At 44.1% G+C, this 21,724-nt stretch overlaps 1 protein-coding gene across 2 annotated transcripts in view; it reads left to right on the forward strand.

The window, feature by feature from the left end:
• The first annotated feature begins 10,598 nt into the window (after positions 1-10,598).
• Positions 10,599-21,724, forward strand: part of SLC9A8 (solute carrier family 9 member A8) — a 74,628-nt gene continuing 63,502 nt past the window's right edge. The window contains exons 1-3 of one of the 2 annotated variants that reach the window (XM_020906228.2): positions 10,599-10,703; positions 12,600-12,778; positions 18,687-18,767. In XM_020906228.2, the coding sequence (XP_020761887.1) occupies positions 10,690-10,703; positions 12,600-12,778; positions 18,687-18,767 (274 nt within the window). In that variant the 5' untranslated portion in view covers positions 10,599-10,689. Of the gene's footprint in view, positions 10,704-12,145; positions 12,512-12,599; positions 12,779-18,686; positions 18,768-21,724 lie in introns of those variants that run through there. The other variant, XM_020906229.2, reaches the window with a different exon arrangement.

The following is a 21,724-nucleotide window of genomic DNA, read 5'->3' on the forward strand; positions in this document are numbered from 1 at the left end:
AGCCAAAAAAAAAAAGTAGAAGTCTGCACTTAGTTGGCCTTCTTTCCCCAAGCCTCAGTGGGTTAATGTCAAGATGATGCTCTGAACACCTTCTGAAATCCCACTTCCTCCTTCCTTAGAGATCCAAGCCTGACTCATCTCTCTGTTCCCCATGCCAAGAGTGGGGCCTGCCACATGGTAAGCACAGGGAATTTTTTAAAACAGGATCATCCCCAGCAGTTGTTACCAAGTGTGATTATCGTAAGAAATTCTGGAAGGGGATGTCTTAGTTTGCCCAGGTACAGAAGTGGAAGACAAAGAAGTCAGTATAGGTATGTTGTCTGTCAATTACAGCTCAATTAAAAAAAAAAAACTTTTTAAAAAAAGTCTATAGGGAGAACATCAACAGCCTTAATTTTAGGACTCTGAAATCAACATTGTTGTAAACTTCACAGACACAGAAATAAAATCTGTGGTTACTGATGGGGGAAGGAGGGAGGGATAAGTTAGGAGTACGGCATAGACAGATACATACCACTGTATATAAAATAGATAAGCAACAAGGATTTACTCTATAGCACAGGAAACTGTCCCAGGTGGCACTAATGGTAAAGAATCCAGCTGCCAATGCAGGAGACCTGGGTTTGATCCCTGGATTGGGAAGATCTCCTGGAGAAGGGCACAGCAACCCACTCCAGTATTCTTGCCTGAAGAATCCCAAGGACCAGAGGAGGCTGGTGGGCTACAGTCCATAGTGTCACGAAGAGTCGGACACAACTGAAGGGACTCAGCATGCATGCACAGGGAACTATATTGAATATCTTATAATTACCTGTCAATTCAGTTCAGTTGCTCAGTCGTGTCTGACGCTTTGCAACCCCATGGACTGCAGCACACCAGGCTTCCTGGTCCATCACCAACTCCTGGAGCTTGCTCAAACTCATGTCCATTGAGTTGGCGATGCCATCCAACCATCTCATCCTCTGTCGTCCCCTTCTCCTCCTGCCCTCAATCTTCCCCAGCATCAGGGTCTTTTCCAGTGAGTCAGCTCTTCACATCAGGTGGCCAAAGTACTGGAGCTTCAGCTTCAGCATCAGTCCTTCCAATGAATATTCAGGACTGATTTCCTTTAGGATGGACTGGTTTGATCTTCTTGAAGTCCAAGGGACTCTCAAGAGTCTTCTCCAACACCACAGTTTAAAAGCATCAATTCTTCTGGGCTCAGCTTTCTTTATAGTCCAACTCTCACATCCATACATGGCTACTGGAAAAACCATTGCTTTGACTAGACAGACGTTTGTTGAAAGAGTAATGTCTCTGATTTTTAATATGCTATTTAGGTTGGTCATAGCTCTTCATCCAAGGAGCAAGTGTCTTTTAATTTCATGGCTGCAGTCACCATCTGCAGTGATTTTGGAGCCCCCCAAAATAAAGTCTTTCACTGTTTCCACTGTTTCCCCATCTATTTGAAGTTATAAGACCAGATGCCATGATCTTAGTTTTTTGAATGTTCAGTTTTAAACCAGCTTTTTCACTCTCCTCTTTCACTTTCATCAAGAGGCTCTTTAGTTCTTCACTTTCTGCTCTAAGGGTGGTATCACCTGCATATCTGAGGTTATTGATATTTCTCCAGGCAATCTTGATTCCAGCTTGTGCTTCATCCAGCCCAGCGTTTCCCATGATGTACTCTGCATATAAGTTAAATAAGCGGGGTGACAATATACAGCCTTGATATACTCCTTTCCCAATTTGGAACCAGTCTGTTGTTCCAAGTCCAGTTCTGTTGCTTCTTGACCTGCATACAGATTTCTCAGGAGGCAGGTAAGGTAGTCTGGTATTCCCATCTCTTTCAGAATTTTCCACAGTTTGCTGTAATCCACACAGTCAAAGGCCTTAGCATAGTCAATAAAGCAGAAGATGTTTTTCCGGAATTCTCTTGCTTTTCTCAATGATCCAATGGATGTTGGCAATTTGATCTCTGATTCCTCTGCCTTTTCTAAATCCAGCTTGAACATCTGGAAGTTCACGGTTCACATACTGTTGAAGCCTGACTTGGAGAGTTTTGAGCATTACTTTACTAGCATGTGAGATGAGTGCAATTGTGCGGTAGTTTGAGCATTCTTTGGCATTGCCTTTCTTTAGGATTGGAATGAAAACTGACCTTTCCCAGTCCTGTGGCCACTGCTGAGTTTTCCAAATTTGCTGGCATATTGAATGCAGCACTTTCACAGCATCACCCTCTAATAACCTATAATGGAGAATAATCTGAAATAATATGTATAACTAAATCACTTTGCTGTATACTTGAAACTAACACAATACTGTGTATCAATGACACTTCAGATATGATTGTAAACTTGTTCAGAGTCCCAGTTATAAGTTGTATTTTAAAAGTATATATTTTTTATTAAACTAGGAAGAAAGGTATTTGGGGCATTGTCTATTATACAGAATGTTAATGTTTATGAAAGGTCTTCTTTCATTTCTTATGCATTCAAAACCTTATTAGATCTAAAAACCTAATTAAATGTATATAGAATTTAAATAATATGATTACTATAGACACATCAATATTTTTACTCTAAAAATAAATTTTATTGTTTCTCTCTGTACTTCACAAAAGTTATTCATGAATTAGGCAATAAACTTAATCTCTGTGAAGCCATAAAAGCAGAACATGTTTAGTATATACTACTGGGTATAATAAAATTAGAAATGAATAACAAAAGTTACTCAATAAGGACAAAATTCTAAAATACCTCCTTGAGAAAGTCTTGTCTGAAAGAAGAAACCACAAAGAGAGAATCATGGGTCAAAACTCATGAGATATCCTCAAAGCAAGCTTTCAAAACAAAGTGAACTCCTGGACATTTATATCATCCAAGAATAAACACGTAAACACACACACAGAGTCCTCCCTTGGTATCCTTAGGGGGACTGGTTCTAGGATCCTCATGAATACCAAAATCCATAGATGCTTAAGTCCCTTGTATAAAATGATACAGCTTCTGCATGTAACCAAGGACATCCTCGGTTAAATCATCTCTAGATTACTTTAATACCTAACACAATATACTAAATAAACGCTGTGTAAATCCTTTCCAGTGCACAACAAACTCAAGTTTGCTTTTGCAACTTTCTGGGATCTTTCTTTTCAAATATTTTTGAACTGCAGTTGGTTGAATCCGAGGAGGCAGAACCCATGATATGAAGGTGGGCTGGCTCTGGGTGCACGTGTGTGTTCTAGTGGGTCACCACTGTGGGCAGCTTAATCCCATTGGGCAGCTTAATTCCCTCTGGGAAACTGGAATATAAGCTCAGACTTGTCTTACCCAATGGGCAAAGGAGTGAGGGTGTTGATCCTCCAACTCTTTCCATTCACTGGTTGAGGGCTGTTCTGGGAGCATCAGCTGCACAGTTTTGTGCTGAGAGGAAGCCATGAGCTGCAGAAGGACTCTCTAAGATGTCATGAGCAGGCACCAGCAGAGTCTGAGAAAAGCTGGGGAGAGCCAAGAAGAAATTCAGATTCCCAGGCTCCAGGCCTAAGATCCAGTGGTCTGTGATAGAAATGGAATCTGTACATTTTCACCTAATCTTAAGCATACCTATTGCACCTGACTTCACTGAATTCTACAAACTCAATTTTTTTCATTTGTGCCTGTAACTCTAGTGCCTATTAAATGCTAAGTGGCCAGGGCCAGATTAAAACACTGATGTCAGCAGGCTTTAAGAAATTATCCACAACTCTCCCCAGTGTGTAAATGAATGTGAAATAATACCAAACAGTAAAAAAATAAAAAAAATAAAAAAAAGAGAAATTACAGGGAAAGCCAACACAGAACTTAATTTTCCATGGCATGGTAGGCAGAATAACACCTCCCAAAGACGTCCATGTGCTAATTCCTGGACCCTGTGAATATATTATGTCACATGGCAAGGGGCAATTAAGGTGGTTAAATCTGTTGACCTGGAGATGGGGAGATCCTTCTAATTATCTGGATGGACTCAATGTAAACACAAAAGGGGAGAAGGCGGGAGAGTCAGAGATGAAGTGATGACCATGACATTTTGGGGTGTTTTTTCTTTTTGTTTTTTGGTGCATCTCACGGCATGAAGGATTAACTCCCCATTAACTCCCCAACCTGGGGTGGAATCTGCACCCCCTGAGTTGGAAGCACAGACTACGGGACAGCCAGGGAAATCCCCCCATGACATTTCTAGCCTACAGAGTTATAATGAATCTGTGTTGTTTGCAGAAAATTCCTTACAATAAATCCCTTAATGAATATTTCCTATTTGTTCTGCTTCTCTGATTGAAACTTGACTGATAACCATTTGGTGGTAATCACTTTGATTTCCTTTTTTTTTGACCAAAAAAAGAAACTTTTCCTTGGTACCTCAGTTTTGTTGGCAGCTTCAGCATTTTATAAACTCTGGGAACAGAGTGATGAATACGACTTCAAGTTTCCACATGTGTGAAATTGGGTGAATCAGTGTACCTCATGGGGTTGTTGAGTGGATTAAATAAATCACTGAGCATAATGCACTGGGAATAATGCCTGGTACAGAGTAGGTGTTCAAGAAATGTTAGGAGAGCTAGAGGTCAGAAGAAAGACAGGATAGGACTACAAACAATAAATGCTGGAGAGGGTGTGGAGAAAAGGGAACCCTCTTACACTGTTGATGGGAGTGCCAACTAGTACAGCCACTATGGAGAACAGTGTGGGGATTCCTGAAAAAACTGGAAATAGAACTGCCTGTGTGCATTGGCAGGCAGATTCTTTACCTCTGAGCTACCAGAGAAGCCTGTTTTCTACATTTTTAAATGGTTGAAAAAAACAGTAAGAACAGTTCATGACATGTGAAAGTCATAAGAAATTCACATTTCAATATCTACAGAGTTTTGCTGGAACACAGACATGCCTATTTAAACCAGAGATGGCTGCTTCCCCACTGCAATGGCAGGGTTGAGTTGTTGCCACAAAGCAGAGTGACCACAAAGCTTAAAATATTTACTGTCTAGTTCTTTACTCAAAAAAGTTTGCTGACCCCTGCTTTAGACTGGTCAGGGAGGGCCTCCCTGAGGAGGTGACATTTGAGCTGAGACCTAAATAGCCAAGAAAGAGGAAAATTAGGGCTAACAGGGCACAGAGAACAGAGAACCAAGGCAAGTGTTTTCTCTCCAATCTCACAACAGCCTTCCAAAGAGGGGCTCTGTCCAAAACTAAGATAGGACCTTGCAGCTCTGAGGGTGTCCGGGGAATCCCAGGGCTATAAAGCCAACAGGTCCTGAGCTGGGGTGGAGAGCCAGGGCTGCCTGACTCCGGAGCCTGCCCTTGTTCAGCTGACATGGCACAGGAAACCAGGAACTGCGCGCTGAAAGGCTTTATTTACCTTCCTGAGGGCCGTGACCGGAGAGTTTAGATTCATTCCCAGGAGCCGGTGAGAAGGACCTGGGACTGGCCCACAGTCCCGAGAGCGGGTGTTCTCCAGCCTCCCCTGAGGTTGGCAGCATGTCCGTGACTGGCACGAAGCCTGGGTCTGGCCCTGATTGCAGGACCTGTGGCAAGAGCAGTGGGTGGCACGGTGAGTATTGGGTTGGCCGAAAAGTTTATTCAGGTTTTTCCGTAAGATATTACAGGGAAAAAAAAAGAAAAATGGGCAGCCCTCAATGAGTTCAGGGCCCCGTGTTCACCGTGACTGGCCCACAGCCTGCAGTCTGGTGCAAAAGAGGCTACCTCCAGCCCTTGGGAGCCCAACTCCAGCCAGGTGGGGTTTTCTGGGGCGAGAAGAAAAGAGACAGCCTTGAGCGCTCGGCTAATAAATGTGACTCAGAGAGCTCACTGACTCAATGGACATGAGGTTGAGCAGGTTCTGGGAGTGGGTGATGGACGGGGAAGCCTGGCGCGCGGCAGCCCGTGGGCTCACACGACTGAGCAGCTGAAATGAACTGAACTGACCTGAATCCCAGCTCAGTATTTGCCAGCTGTGTGACTTTAGGCAAGTAGCTTGATGTCTCTGTGCTTTAATGATAATACCTGCCTGAAAGAAATGTAAGGAATTGAGGAAACGATAGCCCAGCACCACACCCACAGGAAGGACCGCAAACATCGGCTGATCTTCAGCCCATTCTCTCAGTCAGCTTGGACAACAAGTGTCAAGGGAGCTTAAATCCTTTTGGCAGAGAATTTAAGCCAGATAGATAGATCTTTTCTCCACCCAGTTCAAGGGCCAAAAACTTGACATCATTCTTGACTCCTTTCTTTCTCCGAATTCCATCCACAAATCCTGCCTTCAACACCCACCCACAGCCCAATCATTCCTGCCATACCCATGGTATCACCTTAGTTCAAAGCACCATCAGCTCTCGCCCAGGTCATTGCAAAGGCCTCCTGGTTGAGATCTTCCATCCTTCCCCGCCCCTGTCTCCCCCCTGACTCTCCACAGCACTCCTCTTTCCAAATCCCTCCTGTTTCCTAACACTTCTGGAGTTAACAGACTTTATTTTTGGAGTATAGTTGATTTACAGTGTTGTGCGAGTTTCAGAGGTACAGCAAAGTGAATCAATTCTACATATACATGTATCCACTCTTTTTTTCAAATTATTTATTTATTTGGCTGTGTCGGGCTCAGTAGTTGCAGTGTGGGCTTAGTTGCTCTGAGGCATGTGGAATGTTACTTCTCCAACCAGGGATTGAACCTGCGTCCTCTGTACTGCAAGGCGGATTCTTAACCACTAGACTACTAGGAAAGTCCCTCCACTCTTTGTTTAAGATTCTTTTCCTCTACAGGCTGTTATAGAATATCTACGCTATACAGCTAGTTCTTACTAGTTATCTATTTCACAAATAGTTGTGTATATATGTCAATTCCAATCTCCTGATTTATCCCTCCCCTACTTATCCTCTGGTAACCATAAATTTGTTTTCATCATCTGTGATTCTACTTCTGTTTTGTAAATAACTTCATTTGCATCTTTTTTTAAGATTCCACATAGAAGTGATATTCTATTTGGTTTTCTGCGTCTGACTTCACTCACTATGACAATCTGTGTTGCTGCAAATGGCATCATTTTGTTCTTTTATGGCTGAGTAACCGTGAGGCTCAGAAAGAATGAAGGCCGGAGGGGAAGGGTGTGGGGCTGCTGGGGCTGGCAGGCGGCCCGGACCTGGGTTTCGGTTTCCCCTGAAATGGTGGGATTCCCCGCCCCCATCAGGTAACCTGGAGCCAGCCAATCAACATGCGCCTAGCAAGAAAAAGGGAACCTATCGGGAAAGATGAAAAGCCCGCTAACGCCCAAGTTTGAAAAAAGCCCGCGAAGGTTTGGGCCAATAAGATTACTTTGCAAACATGTAACCAATCCGCTTAAGCCAGCTACCACCTGCTTATGCACACCTTATAAACTGGGTAACAGCTTGAGCTCAGCGCTCTCTGAGCCCGTACCACTGCGTTAGACGCGCGGCGGGAGCCCTGACTCGAGTCAGCAATAAACTTCCCTTTTTTGCGAGTTGCATTGTCTTGGAAGCCTTCTGTATTCCCGCTCGGGGATTCGGACATCGGGCATAACAAAGGGGACGACAGAGGATGAGATGGTTGGAAGGCATCACTGACTCAATGGACATGAGTTTGAGTAAACTCCGGGAGTCGGTGATGGGCAGGAAGGCCTTGTGTGCTGCAGTCTATGAGGTCGCAAAGAATCTGACACAACTGAGCGACTGAACTGAACTGAATATTCCATTGTGTATATATATATATGTGCCATGTCTTCTTTATCCATTTCTCCATTGATGGACATTTAGTTTGTTTCTGTGTCCAGGTTATTGTAAATAGTGCTATAGTGAACACTGGGGTGTGTGTATCTTTTTTGAACTATGGTTTTCTCTGTGTATATGACCAGGAATTGCTGGGTCATACAGTAGTTCTATTTTTAGTATAGTGGGTGTACCAATTTACATTCCCATGAAGAGAGTGGGAGGGTTCCATTTTCTCCGCACTGTCTCCAACATTTATTGTTGTAGATTTTTTGATGATGGCCATTTTGACAGCACATGGTAACACCTCACTGTAGTTTTGATTTGCTTTTCTCTAATCTTTAATGATGTTGAACATGCACTTTTTGGTCATCCTTATGTTTTCTTTTGGCCATCTTTATGTCCTGAATATTCATTAGAAGGACTGATACTGAAGCTGAAGCTCCAATGCTTTGGCCACCTGATGCGAAGAACCGAATCTTTGGAAAAGACCCTTATGTTGGGAAAGACTGAAGCAGGAAAAAGGGGCGACAGAGGATGAAATGGTTGGATGGCATCACCGACTCAATGGACATGAGGTCGAGCAAATTCTGGGAGATGGTGAAGGACAAGGAAGCCTGGCGTACTGCAGTCCATTGGGTTACAGAGTCAGCAGACATGACAAATAGACTGAACAACAACGTCTCCTTTAGAACTTCTGCCCCCCTCAAAAAAAAGTATAAGAACTTCTGCCCATTTTTTGATTTGGTTATGTGTTTTGCTTTTCTTTTTTTTTATATTAAGTTGCAGAAGCCATTTGTATATTTTGGAGATTAATCCCTGGTTGGTTGTTTCACTTGCAAATATTTTCTCCTATTCTGAGAATGAAATTAGAACACTAACACCATACACAAAAATAAACTCAAAATGGATTATTTGTTCATTTTAAAATTAAATTAAATTACTTTTGGCTAGGCCAATACATGTGGGACCCTAGTTCCCTGACCAGGAATCAAACTCTCGCCCCCTGCATTGGAAGTGCAGAGTCATAACCACTGAAGCATCAAGGAAGTCCAAGGGTCATTTTTCTCTTGAGTAGCTACTTTATGCCAGGTACTATTCTAGGCACTGGAAATAAAAGAGAACAAAACTTTGGCATTCAGAACTTTAAGTTCTCACAGAGAGAAGAATAAATGAATATATAAGTAAAATATATAATATGTTCAGGGTTATGGAGAAAAAGAACATAGGGAAGGGAAGAGCACTTGAATTTTAGACAGGTTGGTCAGGGAAGGCATATTGGACAAGAAAAGGGTAAACAGAAGGTGGGAAAGGTGGGTGTCAAGGAGCAACCTAGGAGCTGAGTATTATTTTTTTAAAGGTTTTATTTTTTTGGCTGCACCAGGTCTCAGCTGCAGCATGTGGGATGCAGTTCTCTCACCAGGGCTGGAACCCCAGCCGCCTGCATTGAGAGTGCAGAGTCTTAGCCACTGGGCCACCAGGGAAGTCCCAGAGGATTCTTGACCAAGGGCTTGGCCAGTGCAGAGGCAGAAGTGATGCTGGTGTGTTTCAGGTACCCCCAAGGAAGTCACTGTGACCACAGCGGAAAGTGTGCAGTGTGAGGGGCGGGGACTGACCTCACAAGGCAGAGGGGGCGGGTTGGGTCCTGGAGCGTCTCCACCTTTTTTCCCCTCTGATTGTCTGGAAGACAGGGTACCTTTCGAGCAGGGGAGTGACTGAAGTTTAAAAGGTTCACTGGGGCCTCTGTTGTGTATGTTTAGGCCCTCCGCTGTGGGAAAAGCTTAAGGAAGAACAGCAGAGTCAGAAAAAGGGTTTAAACACCTATCACAGCTGCTGACTACGATGGTTTACACCAGGAAGGGAAGGGGCTGCAGAGCTGGCATCAAAGCCAAAAGCCTTACAAGAGGGAACCAGCTCTCCGGGTGGGGGCCTTCCTTCCCCTTCAACTTCACTTTGTTCTTTCCTGTTTCCCCAACCCCACAGATCACTGCTGACTGTGGTTTCCCAAGGACAAAAGAACAGAAAAAAAGAGAAAAAGAAAAAAACCAAGGGGGGCATTGGAAACAAACTTTATTCTCCTTTCATTCTGCCTGGTGTCTGGAAATTCTTTTCCAACCCACACAGACCACGGCACTAACCACGTGCCTGCATGCTCAGTCCTGTCTGACCCTTTGCGACCCTCGTAGACTGTAGCTCACCAGACTCCTCTGTCCATGGGATCCTCCAGGCAAGAATATTGCCCTTTCCTCCTCCAAGTGATATTCCCCACCCAGGGATCAAACAGGTGTCTCTTGTGTCTCCTGCATTGGCAGGCGGATTCTTTATTACTGAGCCACCTGAAACCACGTATAGGCGTTTGATTATCTGTTGAGACAATGAACAAATGAATGATGGATCCATTCTTAGATCATCATCTTCTATTTTAAAGACAGGCATACAGTCAGAACTCAATAAATGTTTACAGATAGAATACTGCACAATTCTGCAAAACCCAGGTGGCTAGTCCCTTTCGGGCTGGGGAAAACTGAGACTGGGGGAGTATACCCCTGGGGTCCCTCTGCCCAGCTTACTCTAGAAGCTTCAGTCCCACTTTAACTACAGTCAATTCCTGGACACTGGGAGGAAAGCGTGCGGTTTCAGGATGAGTCACAGTCACCTCACAGGAGTTTCCCCAAAACGTCCCAACCCTGTGGAAGGGAACAGCCGGAACTTCGCAGGGCCAGAGGGGCCAAAAGAAGTGCCGCCACTCATCCTGAAAGTTCCCCGGGGTCCTCCCACGCGAATCCTCCCACCCTCCGGCCATAGAGACGAAGGGACAGAAATGCCGGCCTTGTGCAGCCGAGACTCCGCCCCCCTGCCGGTCGGCCCGCCCGCGCCTCCAGCGGAAGCCGGAAGCAAAAGCGGGCCCTGCTAGCCCCGCGCTCGGTGGTCTCGGAGGCTCCGCGGGATTGGGGAGAAGATGGCGGAGGAGGAGTGAGTGGGCTTTTCCCGGGCGGCTGTGGCGGCAGGGCTGGGCCCCGTCGGGTGACAGCGAGCCCTTCAGGCCGCCCTCCGGCTCCAGAAGGCGGAGCTCCTCGCGCTGGTTGGCCGGGACTGACCATGCTGGAGCCTGCGAGCAGGGGGAGGGGCGGGCCTGGGCCGCGCAGCCCCTTTGAGGTTGGACCCTTTGGCTAGGTATCGGCCCTTCATCGTAGATCTCGGAAGCTGCCTTGCGGAAACCGCACCCCAGATTTCACTTTCCCATTTTTCGGTCATCTGCTGATTACGCAGCGCTCCGCCGCCTCCAGAAAGTCCCCCCCTCCCCCTTACGTAGCCAGTCCCCTCCTCCGTTGTAACGATCATTTTTTCTTCTCTTGTTTCCTTCAATGAAATCCATTTATTCATTAAACTGGTGGCCGTCTACTCTCGATCAGGCCCTGGTCACATGGTAGAGAAGGAGACCGACCAGGAGCCCCTCTCAAGGAGCTTTCATTCTAGTGGAAAGAGAAGACCATAAATAGACAAGATGATTTCAGTGCTCTGAAGGAAGCGGAATGGTATTGGGGTGGAGGAGGCTTCTCAGGAACAGGTGATATGCCGGATGAAACCTTAGCGACCAAAAGGAGGAATAGGAGAGGGAAGACAGGTGCAAGAAAGAGCTTAGTGCCTTTTGAGGGACAGAAAAAAAGGAAGGCTGGAGTGTAGAGAGCAAGGGAGCTGGCTGTGTAAGATAAAGGGAGTGAGGTGTCTCTGTCCTTCCGTTGCCTCTGGGGAAGGACCACTCTTTTAGTCTTTTCTGCATACCTGCCCGGCACAGTCTGTTGCATGTTATAGATGCCCATCTCCGTGGAAGGAGTGTATACAAATTAACAAGGAACCAAGCCAACAGTTGAAACTTGACTCCCTCGCCTGACAACTTTTCTGTCTGTCTTTTAGCCTAGTGGTCGTTTAATTTAGTTAGCTTACTTACTGAGCATGTTCACTGTCAGACACTAAACTGGGCCTCAGCAGCACAAAGCAAGAGAGGTGGTACGGCTCAGTGATTTCATGTTTGGACTCAAATTTGGCTTGATTCTGCCACTGACTGACTGAGATACTGGCCAAGTTAAGCCAACAGGCTCTCTGAGCCTGTTATTCACAGGTTAAAAAAAGAGAAAGTAGCAGTGTCCACCTCAGGCTTGTTAACACTTGTTAAATGCAAGTTTGTATGTTACCTAGTCCCCAGAGTGAAGCTGTACTCAAAAACATCAGTTGTTACAATCACAGCTACAATGGTTATTATGTCAATATCACTAGTGTACAATCCCAACACAGTGTGAGGAGATAGCTGTGAGGAGCACAGTAGTAGGGCGGGGTGGGGTATTACAGAGGGGATTACTTTTGGGCCATTGAACTCAGGTATTTGTAAAGTAGGGTAGGGCATTCAGCCCTAATCGACAATTGAGTAAAATCAGTGGCTTCTTCAACTTGCACATTCAATCTAAGGGAAAGAATGTAAGCTAGAGAAGTAAAGGCACTTAGTAACTGATGTTGGAACTTGGAATGTGACGAGACTCCAGTTTGTGTCTGTTGGTGCTGTGCTCAGTCCTTAAATCCCCCATTGAGTGCCAGAGAGCAGGCAGCGTTTGGTTCTGCACTCGCCCTGACCCCCCCTTGGCCCTGACCTCTGAGTGGCTGTGTTCAGTGCTCCTGAGCCCAGCCGTACCCTCGTGCAGCAGCAGGCAGAATTTTCCTAGCCAGTTTCTCTCCAAGGCTTGCCTCCTGGTTGTGAGACTTGTGAATGCCTAGAGCTCCATGCCAAGGTTCTCTTTCTGGTGTGTGTGTGTGTGTTGATAACTCCGGGTCCTCTTTCCTTTGTCTAATTCTGCTGTTTTTTATGTTCTCCAACAGGTTCCCCAACACAACTCATGAAGGTTTCAATGTCACCCTTCATACCACCCTGGTGGTCACTGCGAAACTGGTGCTCCCGACCCCTGCCAAGCCCATCCTCCCGGTGCAGACAGGGGAGCAAGCTCAGCAGGAAGAGCAGTCGAGCGGCATGACCATCTTCTTCAGCCTCCTCGTCCTCGGTGAGTGCAGGTCCTCGGCCAGTGTTCTCGGAAACACCGTCCCCTGGCATTTTGAGCGTCTGTGTGTGCTGTCTGAATGATTAACCCCGGGTCAGCTTCTGTTGACTTTGTCAAGTCTGCCTCTCATTTGACTTTCACTTCATTACACGGAGGGTCACTGATCAGTTCATGATGCCCTAACTGTTTCATCCCATCATCCTTTTTCTTTATAAAATCATTGAGCTTAGTCATTCTGAAGAACATCTTTATCTTAGATGTCCTTTGAAAGAAAGACTTAAAGAATTCTTGATCTGGAAAGAACCTTGAACATCACTGTATTTCAGATTCTGTTCATGAGTCTCCGTGTGTGTCTGTATGACATTGTGGGTGGGGGTCGGGGGTCAAACGGCAGAGCATCTGACTTTCTGACCAGAGCCTCATTTTGTCTCCTGTGTCCGTTCGGCTTCCGTGCAAAATTTCACTTAGTTAAGAGTTTTGCTGTGAGTAAAAGATCAGACACCCTTGTGCTGACACACTGTTTTCTTTAACCTCTGTCATTCCTGTTGACTGTGGTCATGGCTTTTGCCATGTCTGTGTACTACCTGTGCCCCTGTTCACTCATGTGATATTTTTCTTTAAAGAGATTCACTCTCTCAGACTTAAGATCTCATTTTATTCAACCTTCTTATTTCACCGGTGAAGAAATTTAGGCCCAGAGAGTTTAAATTAATTGACAGATCTGTTTTAGGGGAGACTAGAGGCTAATATTCAGGTTGCCAGACATCGGTCAGGAAGTTTAGATAAAAGGCAATTTCTTAGCTGCTTCGCAGACACTGTGGACAGTAGACAAGTGTCTTAGACCAGAAAACCCAGTTGAAACTGCACAACCACTTTGGATCAGCTAAGAAAGAAAGAACTTCAAATAGGACTCTCCAAACTTGTTTATAAAGTGAAGTTGGCAGGTTTACATTTTCTGCTCCTCTTTAATTATATTGAGTCATATTTCTAATTAGATCTTTTCAGAAGAACAGAATGTACAAAAAATGTAAGAGTCCAGAGTATTTCTCTGATGGCTATTAGGACTGTTGTTGGTTTATTTTTTTGCAGAAAAGTGTAACTTCTTTCACATTTATATTTAGACTGTTAAATAATTTTACTAAGATAATAATTTAAAATCTCAGAACTCATCCTTTTATAGGTTTTTTAAAACTTTTTTTTTTTTTTTTTTGCCATGCAGCATGGTTTGTGGGATCTTAATTCCTGACCAAAGATCAAACCCAAGCCCTCGGCATCACTGCAGTCTTCTCCACTGGATCACCAGGGAATTCCTAAATAGTTTTAAAAAAGCTTTTTTCCAAAAAAATACACAAACCACAAGTGTACAGTGTCCATTTAGATTGGATATGCCCAAGTAATTTTTTACTCTGTCAATGTAATTTTACTTCTCAGGGATTAATTCAACAATCAAGGACTCTTGTTTTCTTTTTTCCCCCTTTTGTTATAGTACTTGAATACTAAGAAGAAAAGCCGTTGTTTTCTTGACCAAGAAGTCTTTAGTACCTGAATCCTTAATCCTGAAGGAGTGTTGTTAGTCTGTTTACACTGTTGTCAGCATGATATGTTAGGGGATATAAAAGGCAAGCCTTGGAAGAAAACTTCTGTTTTGTAATCACCTTTTTCACAAGATGGTGAGAAATAAGACTTTCATAGTAACTTTCAGGGTGTGGAACATCTTGGATTAACTTGTGCCAGAGATCACAAAACAGGTTTTTATGATGTGCTTTTTAATCCAGATAAAATGCTGTTGGTACATCTTTGAGGCCAAAAAGGGCTGAGCTGTAGTTAGTAGCGCTGCGTATTTCTCTTGGATTGTCTTCTCTGCTGCTGCTAAGTCACGTCAGTCGTGTCCAAGTCTGTGCAGCCCCGTAGACGGCAGTGCACCAGGCTCCCGTCCCTGGGACTTTCTAGGCAAGAGCACTGGAGTGGGCTGCCATTTCCTTCTCAAGTGCATGAAAGTGAAAAGTGAAAGTGAAGTCGCTCAGTCGTGTCCGACTCTTAGCGACCCCATGGACTGCAGCCCACCAGGCTCCTCCATCCATGGGATTCTCCAGGCAAGAGCACTGGAGAGGGTGCCACTGCCTTCTCCTGTCTTCTCTGCAAACCCATCAGAACCCTCTGATGCAGGTCAGGTGGTCTCTGTTTCCCCTGATCAGTTGATGAGTTGGTGTCTCCAGTTTGCACGTGTAGGTTAGCATGTGTTAGCAGAATGGAATGATAAGGAAAAAAATGGCTATTAATAGATAACTTGCAAGATCACTTAATATATAGACTAGTGAACTGAGGGAAATAGTCCGTAAGTTATTCTAGACTTCAGGAGTTCCTAATCTGGAACAGATTTACCACTTTTGTTTACTATTTTAGTCAAGTCAAATGAGATTGTGACTTTTGTGTGCAGAGGATGCCAGAATTGTAATTTTGACTTTAAGAAGTTTGAGATCAGCTGACCTACACTTGTCCTTTGCTGATCTTTGACTCCAGTGACAGTGGTGAGTCATTGTTACTGATTTGCACTGGAGTTAACTATTAGCATCATTTGACACATTTTATGGGCTGTAAAATTTAATGGAGTTGTTAAAATTGACTTGTCTTATGTTTCAATGTATTTTCCGTAATTAAAACTTCAGGCATGAAAAATTGGAAATACATTAACTTGTGGTGCTCATACCATCCATATCACACAGGTTTTGTCCCTCCTTGCTCTGTATTTTCTCAAGTGTACTTGAAAATGTGTGCTTGTATGTGTATATGTACATATGTACTGCTGCTGCTAAGTCACTTCAGTTGTGTCTAACGCGTAGCGACCCCATAGACGGCAGCTCACCAGGCTCCCCCGTCCCTGGGATTCTCCAGGCAAGAACACTGGAGTGGGTTGCCATTGCCTTCTCCAGTGCATGAAAGTGAAAAGTGAAAGTGAAGTCGCTCAGTCGTGTCCGACTCTTAGCGACCCCATGGACTGCAGCCCACCAGGCTCCTCCATCCATGGGATTTTCCAGGCAAGAGTACTGGAGTGGGTGCCATTGCCTTCTCCGGTACATATGTACATTCATAAACAAATAGGCACATACTGTTGGAGTTTGTTTTAATGTAAGAGGGGGCCTATAGCTCGGCTTTTCCTCTCACAGAATGGCTCGGAGATCTTCCCATGTTAGTGCTTTCTGCATATACCTTTTTTTGTTTGTTTGTTTGTTTGTTTTTAAGAAAAAATCTGTGTGTGTGGTAGAATAGACATGAAATTTACCATTTTGAAGTGTATAATTTAGTGGCATTTGTAACATTCACAGCAATGTAATTTGAATCTGGGCAGCCATCACCATGATCTAGTTCTAGAACATTTCCATCACCCGAAGGAAACCTCGTTCCTGTTAAAAGCAGCCACTCCGCATTCTCCCTGCCCCCAGGCTCTTGTAAATACTGTCCTGCTGTCTCTAGGAATTTGCCTACTGAGGGTATTTCATACAAACGGGACCATACAATATGTGGCCTTTTACGTCTGGCTTCTTTCACTCAACATAATGTCTTCAGGATTCATCTGTGTGTGGCATTCGTCAGAATTCCCTTCTTTTCTAGGACTGAATAATAGTCCACATGTTTATCCATTCATCAACTGATGGGCATTTGGATTGTTTCCACCTTTTGGCTGTTGTGAATAGTGCTGCTATGAACATTTTTGTCCAAGTTTTTATGTGGGCCTATAAAAACCCATTTCTCTTGGATTTATGTACTTAGGAATGGAATTGCTGGGTTAAGTGGTTACTCTGTGAGGAACTTTCTCAGAAACTGCCGAACTTTTCCACAGTCACTGCATAGCTTTACATTCCCACCAGCAGTGCACAAGGGTTTCAGTTGCTTTCCATCCTTGTTACCATCCTAGGCTGTCAAGTTGTATCTCATTGTGGTCGTGATTTGCATTTTTCCACTGATTAATGAGGATGAGTACTTTTTCATGTGTTTATTGACCATTTGCATATCTTCTTTAGAGAACTGACTATTTAAGTCTTCTGCCCATTTTAAAATTGTATTGTCTTTTTGTTGTTGAGTCGTAAGAGTTCTTCACGTACAGTGGACACTAGACCTTTATCAGACGTGTGACCAATAAATATTTCCTGTCATTCTGTGGGTCGTCTTTGCGGCTCTCCTTTTTATCGCTGGAGACCATTCTGTGGCATTGCTTGTCCTTATGTGTAGCTCTCTCTGGTGATAGCCAGCTCTTCTTTTGCTCTTGTTTTTGGGGTGGGGGCGCTGCACCAGGTCGTAGTTGCGGCATGCTGCAGGACCGCAGTCCCTGACCGACCGGGGATGGAGCCCAGGCCCCCTGCGCTGTGGGTGCAGAGTCTCAGTCATTGGACTACCAAGGGAGTCCCTCTTTTCCTCTTTAGCTTCAGAGGGTTAAATGATTTATGAGAAGCTTTTAAATTTTGTCATCCAGCTTGGTGCAGAGAAAGAACAGAAACTGATTCAACTCCTTAGGTCTATATATTTCTGTCTACTTATGTGCTTGTGTGTCTACGTTTTTATACAGTAGGCATTCTCGTTGGTTCCATGTTGAGCTTATGCATTGGAACTTTTTTCTTGCTCTTAGTATTTAATATAGGACTTTTCTAACTAGGCTAAATATTTATAATAACACCACAGATTGATAGTTTAAAGCACAGAATGAAACGAGGACAAAATTTCCATATTTACAACTGTTTCCTTTCTCTGGCCACCTGGTGCTTTTTGGTGGGACTAAAGATAATCTAATTTGTCAACGTGGGCTCTGAGGGTGGACCGTTCACAATCATGCAGATTGTTTGAACATTTCCTTTTACGAAAAAAGTCAACTCATTTATTTTTAATACTATATATATAATACTCTGATTGATGAGATGGCATACCACGCAGGTGCCTAGTAAAAGAAAAAGACATGCACACTAACAGTTGGGTCTTGAAATTACATTTAGGAGTTATTTATGTGAACCTGTGCTTTTTTTGGTCTGAAATACCTATTCTTTTCAAACAGTTTTACATCTTTTTGGTTCTTCCCTTTCATGACAACACCCCTGTGAGGAAAATCAGACATTATTCTTATTTTCCTGGTTGAGGATGAAGGCTGCCAGGAGGGGGTGGCAGGTGCCAGAGATTAAGGGAACAGGGTTGGAATCAAGCTCAGGCCGGTGGCACCCACTGGTGGTGTAACCTCACTCAGCCTCAGCTTTCTTATCTTTAATCGAAGGAGGCAGAGGTGATGACAGCTCATTCAGAGGGGGTGTTGACAGTCAGCTGAGAGAGCATTTGGAAAGTGCTCAGTGCCGTCCCTGGTTCGTGGCAAGCCCTCAACCGGTAGAAGCCCCAGTGCCCAGCTGGGGAGCAGACACCCCCACCTCTCAGTCTGTATGTTCTTATCACCAGGTTAGGATTAACTTTGTCCTGTTTGTAAAACACTCTGACTTCCTTCTGTGTTGAAAGAGCATGGATCACATGGCAACAAAATACTTCTGTTAACATATAGTCTGTTGCAGCTGTGTTTGCATAAAAGTGATTGATTTCTTTGACTTCTTCCTCACTGTTGAGGATCATTTCTCAGAATAAGAGAAATTTGAATAATTTTAAATGTTTGTATGAGATTTAACCATTCAGAAGAAAGATAGGTGTCTATTGCTCTTTCAACAACTGGAAAGCAGCAGCTAGTTCAAGCATGTAAAGAAACGTGTAAAATGTAACGAACTACCTCCAGATTCAGAAATAAGAAATTGGAAATAGAGCTGAAGTTTCCTGTGTCACTGCCAGTTGTCCATTTCCCAGGCGGCCTCCCAGAAATAACTACTGCCTTTGGCTTGGTGTTTCTATTCAAAGTTGGGTTGTTTTAACAGTGTCTTAATTTTTCCCACAGCTATCTGCATCATATTGGTGCATTTACTGATCCGGTACAGATTACATTTCTTGCCAGAGAGCGTTGCTGTGGTCTCATTAGGTAAGTGCTTAATGGCGATCCTGTACTTAAAGCAGTAATGGTACCATTGTTTGAGTGCTTCCCGAGTGCTCCCAAGCACACGAGATGTGGTGTACTTACCGAGCTCATTTCATCTTCTCTGTCAGCTGCCATGAGGGTGTTATGATCCCATTTTACAGATGAATACACTGGGGGCTCAGAGAGTGGTGATGACCTCCTAAAAGTCACATGGAAGCCCCACTATATGCTTAAGAGCCCTTTCTACTTCTGGAACCACCCTCAGGGCACATCCAAGACTTTCTTCAGATTATTATATTGTGATTACTTAGTTCTGGTTTCCAGTGGCCTACTGCTGATATCTGTGTCTTATCACCATTGCTTTATAAGTTAATTTTATATATACAGTTCTGCATGACAGGCTGGACTGGGAAGATCCCCTGGAGTAGGAAATGGCAACCCACTCAAGTATTCTTGCCTGGGAAATTCCATGGACAGAGGAGCCTGGTGGGTTACAGGCCATGGGGTCACAAAGAGGTGGACATGACTGAGCAACTGAATATACATGCACGCACAGTTGTATTTGCTTTATAAGTTTTCTTTGCCTTGTAGATCTGGTTTAGTATATTTAGAAATTCTTTCCTAATACAGCATTGGTTTAGGTTAGGTTTGGAAATAAACGTTCACACTGTTCACTCTAAGACCTACTGCTGGGCTATGCTGTCACTCCACTGAGGTGAGTAATTGACACTTAATTCATAGAATCACTGAATTTTACAGCCAGAAGAGATTCTCACTTTAAGGTTTAACATTAGTCAGATCTAAAGTCGTCAGAGGGCATTCTCTTCTACCTCACTTCTATTTCCCTCTTTTGTTTCCTGTGGCAATTTATTGAAAGGTAATTAGCTTCAATTTAGAGTGTATGAATCAGTGTAATAACAGTTGAGCTCACATATAAGTTCATTGTAGTGTTTAAGAAGGAGGAAGCAGCGGCCTCACTCTTCAGGAAGTTTTAAAGTCAAGATGTGGGTGGGGAGGCTTACAGGATAGTAAATAGGGTTTCACTAAGGTTAGCTAAAGGTTAATAGTCAGCTTACTACATTGTCGTTACTTTCACTGATTTCCACTTGCCTACTGATATTTAATATTGTGTTATAACCTTTAGTGCTTTATAAGTTAATTTTCCTTGCCTTAAATCTGGTTTAGAATCCACCTGCAGTGCGGGAGACCTGGGTTCAATCCCTGGGTTGTGAAGATCCCCTGGAGGAGGGCATGGTGACCCACTCCAGTATTCTTGCCTGGAGAATCCCCATGGACAGAGGAGCCTGGCAGGCTATAGCCCATGGGTTTGCAAAGAGTTGGACACAGCTGAGCGACTAAGTGTAGCACAGCATAGGTTAACTTTAGAAATGAATGATCAAGGACTCCCTGATGGTCCAGTGGTTAAGATTTGCCTTCCAGTGCAAGGGATGTGAGTTTGTTCCCTCCTCAGGGAGCTAAGGAGCCCACATGCCTTGAGGCCAAAAAACCAAAACAAAATAGAAGCAGTATTGTAACAAATTCAATAAAGACTTTGAAAATGGTCCACATCAAAAATATCTTTAAATAAATAAATGAATGATCAGACTCGGTCCATCCTTCCCCCACCAGCACTCCTACAACTCTGGTTCAGCCCTTGCTTTATCTTCCCTGGACTTCATGGTACCTTCAGTGCCAGGTTCTGGGCTGTGAGCTTTCACAGTGTCATCTCCTTTAAGCCCCATAGCCCCAGGTGATGTCATATTTTAAGGAAGAAGTACCACTAGAAAGTTTTGATCTTCAGTAAAGAGTTAGAAATCAGTTTTTTACTCTTTTACTCAAAGAGTTCCTGTTCTCTATTGAATAGGCTCTTGATATGCACCTCCTGGCAGATTCTAACAAACTTAGCTAACAAGAGCCTTAGAGCTCCAAGAAGAGGAAGATCATTCATTGACATTCCTTTCCTGACACTGGGCACATTGAAAATAACCTGTTTAGCTAATACCTGTTATTCTTGGGCATCCAGTAAAGACTTAAAAAAACCACTGAAGGAAGTTACAGTTTTGTGGTCAGTTTACGTAGTCTCTTAGGAATAAGAGCTGCAGCTGCTATGTGCTCAGGTATGGGGCGCATGGAAACTAAAGCGGCGGTCCTTCTAGTTTGGTCTGGAACGCCAGGTCCCGCACTGTCTTTTGAATGTCTCAGTGATGGCGGGCCGTTGGACACCAGTGCTTGCATGGGGACTTACAGGAGGTGTTGTTAGGTGCCTCCCCAAAGCCGTTTCCCCCTTCCCTGAAAACAGAATCCTCGTTTTGAAGCTAGTGTCTTGCCACAGGGCACTTAAGGAAGGTAGGCCCTTCCAAGTCAAGATTGGGCTTTGCCATCATGAAAATTGCATTATCTTTTACCAGTGATTCTCTGAGAGGGGTGGAGGCAGCGGACAGTGTGAGACCAAGTTCTGGCCAAGGAGATCAAAGGGAAATAGGCCAGGGTGATGAGTTTTGGAAAACTTCTTTCTTTCTGGTAAAGAGAGATTTCTCCTTCCTTCAATACTGTTGTATGAAGATATGATGTCTGGAGCACTGGCAGCCATCTTGCAATCATCATGGCTCAAAGACAAAGCCAGAATGCTAGGGCCTGCCAAGGGGACGGATGGAAAACTCAGATTCTCAACTGCACTGTTATGTTGAGTTGATAGCCCTGAAACCACCTATCTCAGAGCTGCCGTTATATGAGATAATAAACATCTATTGTTTAAGCCATTGTTAGTCAGGTCTTCTTCTACTTGCAGAGGAAAACATCTTAACTGATAGAGGACTCTTTCCATTCCGTGGACAAAATCTGTTCAAAAAGGTTCAAAGAAAACAGATTGGCGGGGTAGTGTAGCTGCACACCCATTGGCTCAGGGCGTGAAAAAGGCTACAGGCGGTGCCAGCTTCAGACTGGACTGGACCAAGTCTCCT

This window comes from Odocoileus virginianus, chromosome 9 (genome assembly GCF_023699985.2).
Source record: "Odocoileus virginianus isolate 20LAN1187 ecotype Illinois chromosome 9, Ovbor_1.2, whole genome shotgun sequence".
NCBI lineage: Eukaryota > Metazoa > Chordata > Mammalia > Artiodactyla > Cervidae > Odocoileus > Odocoileus virginianus.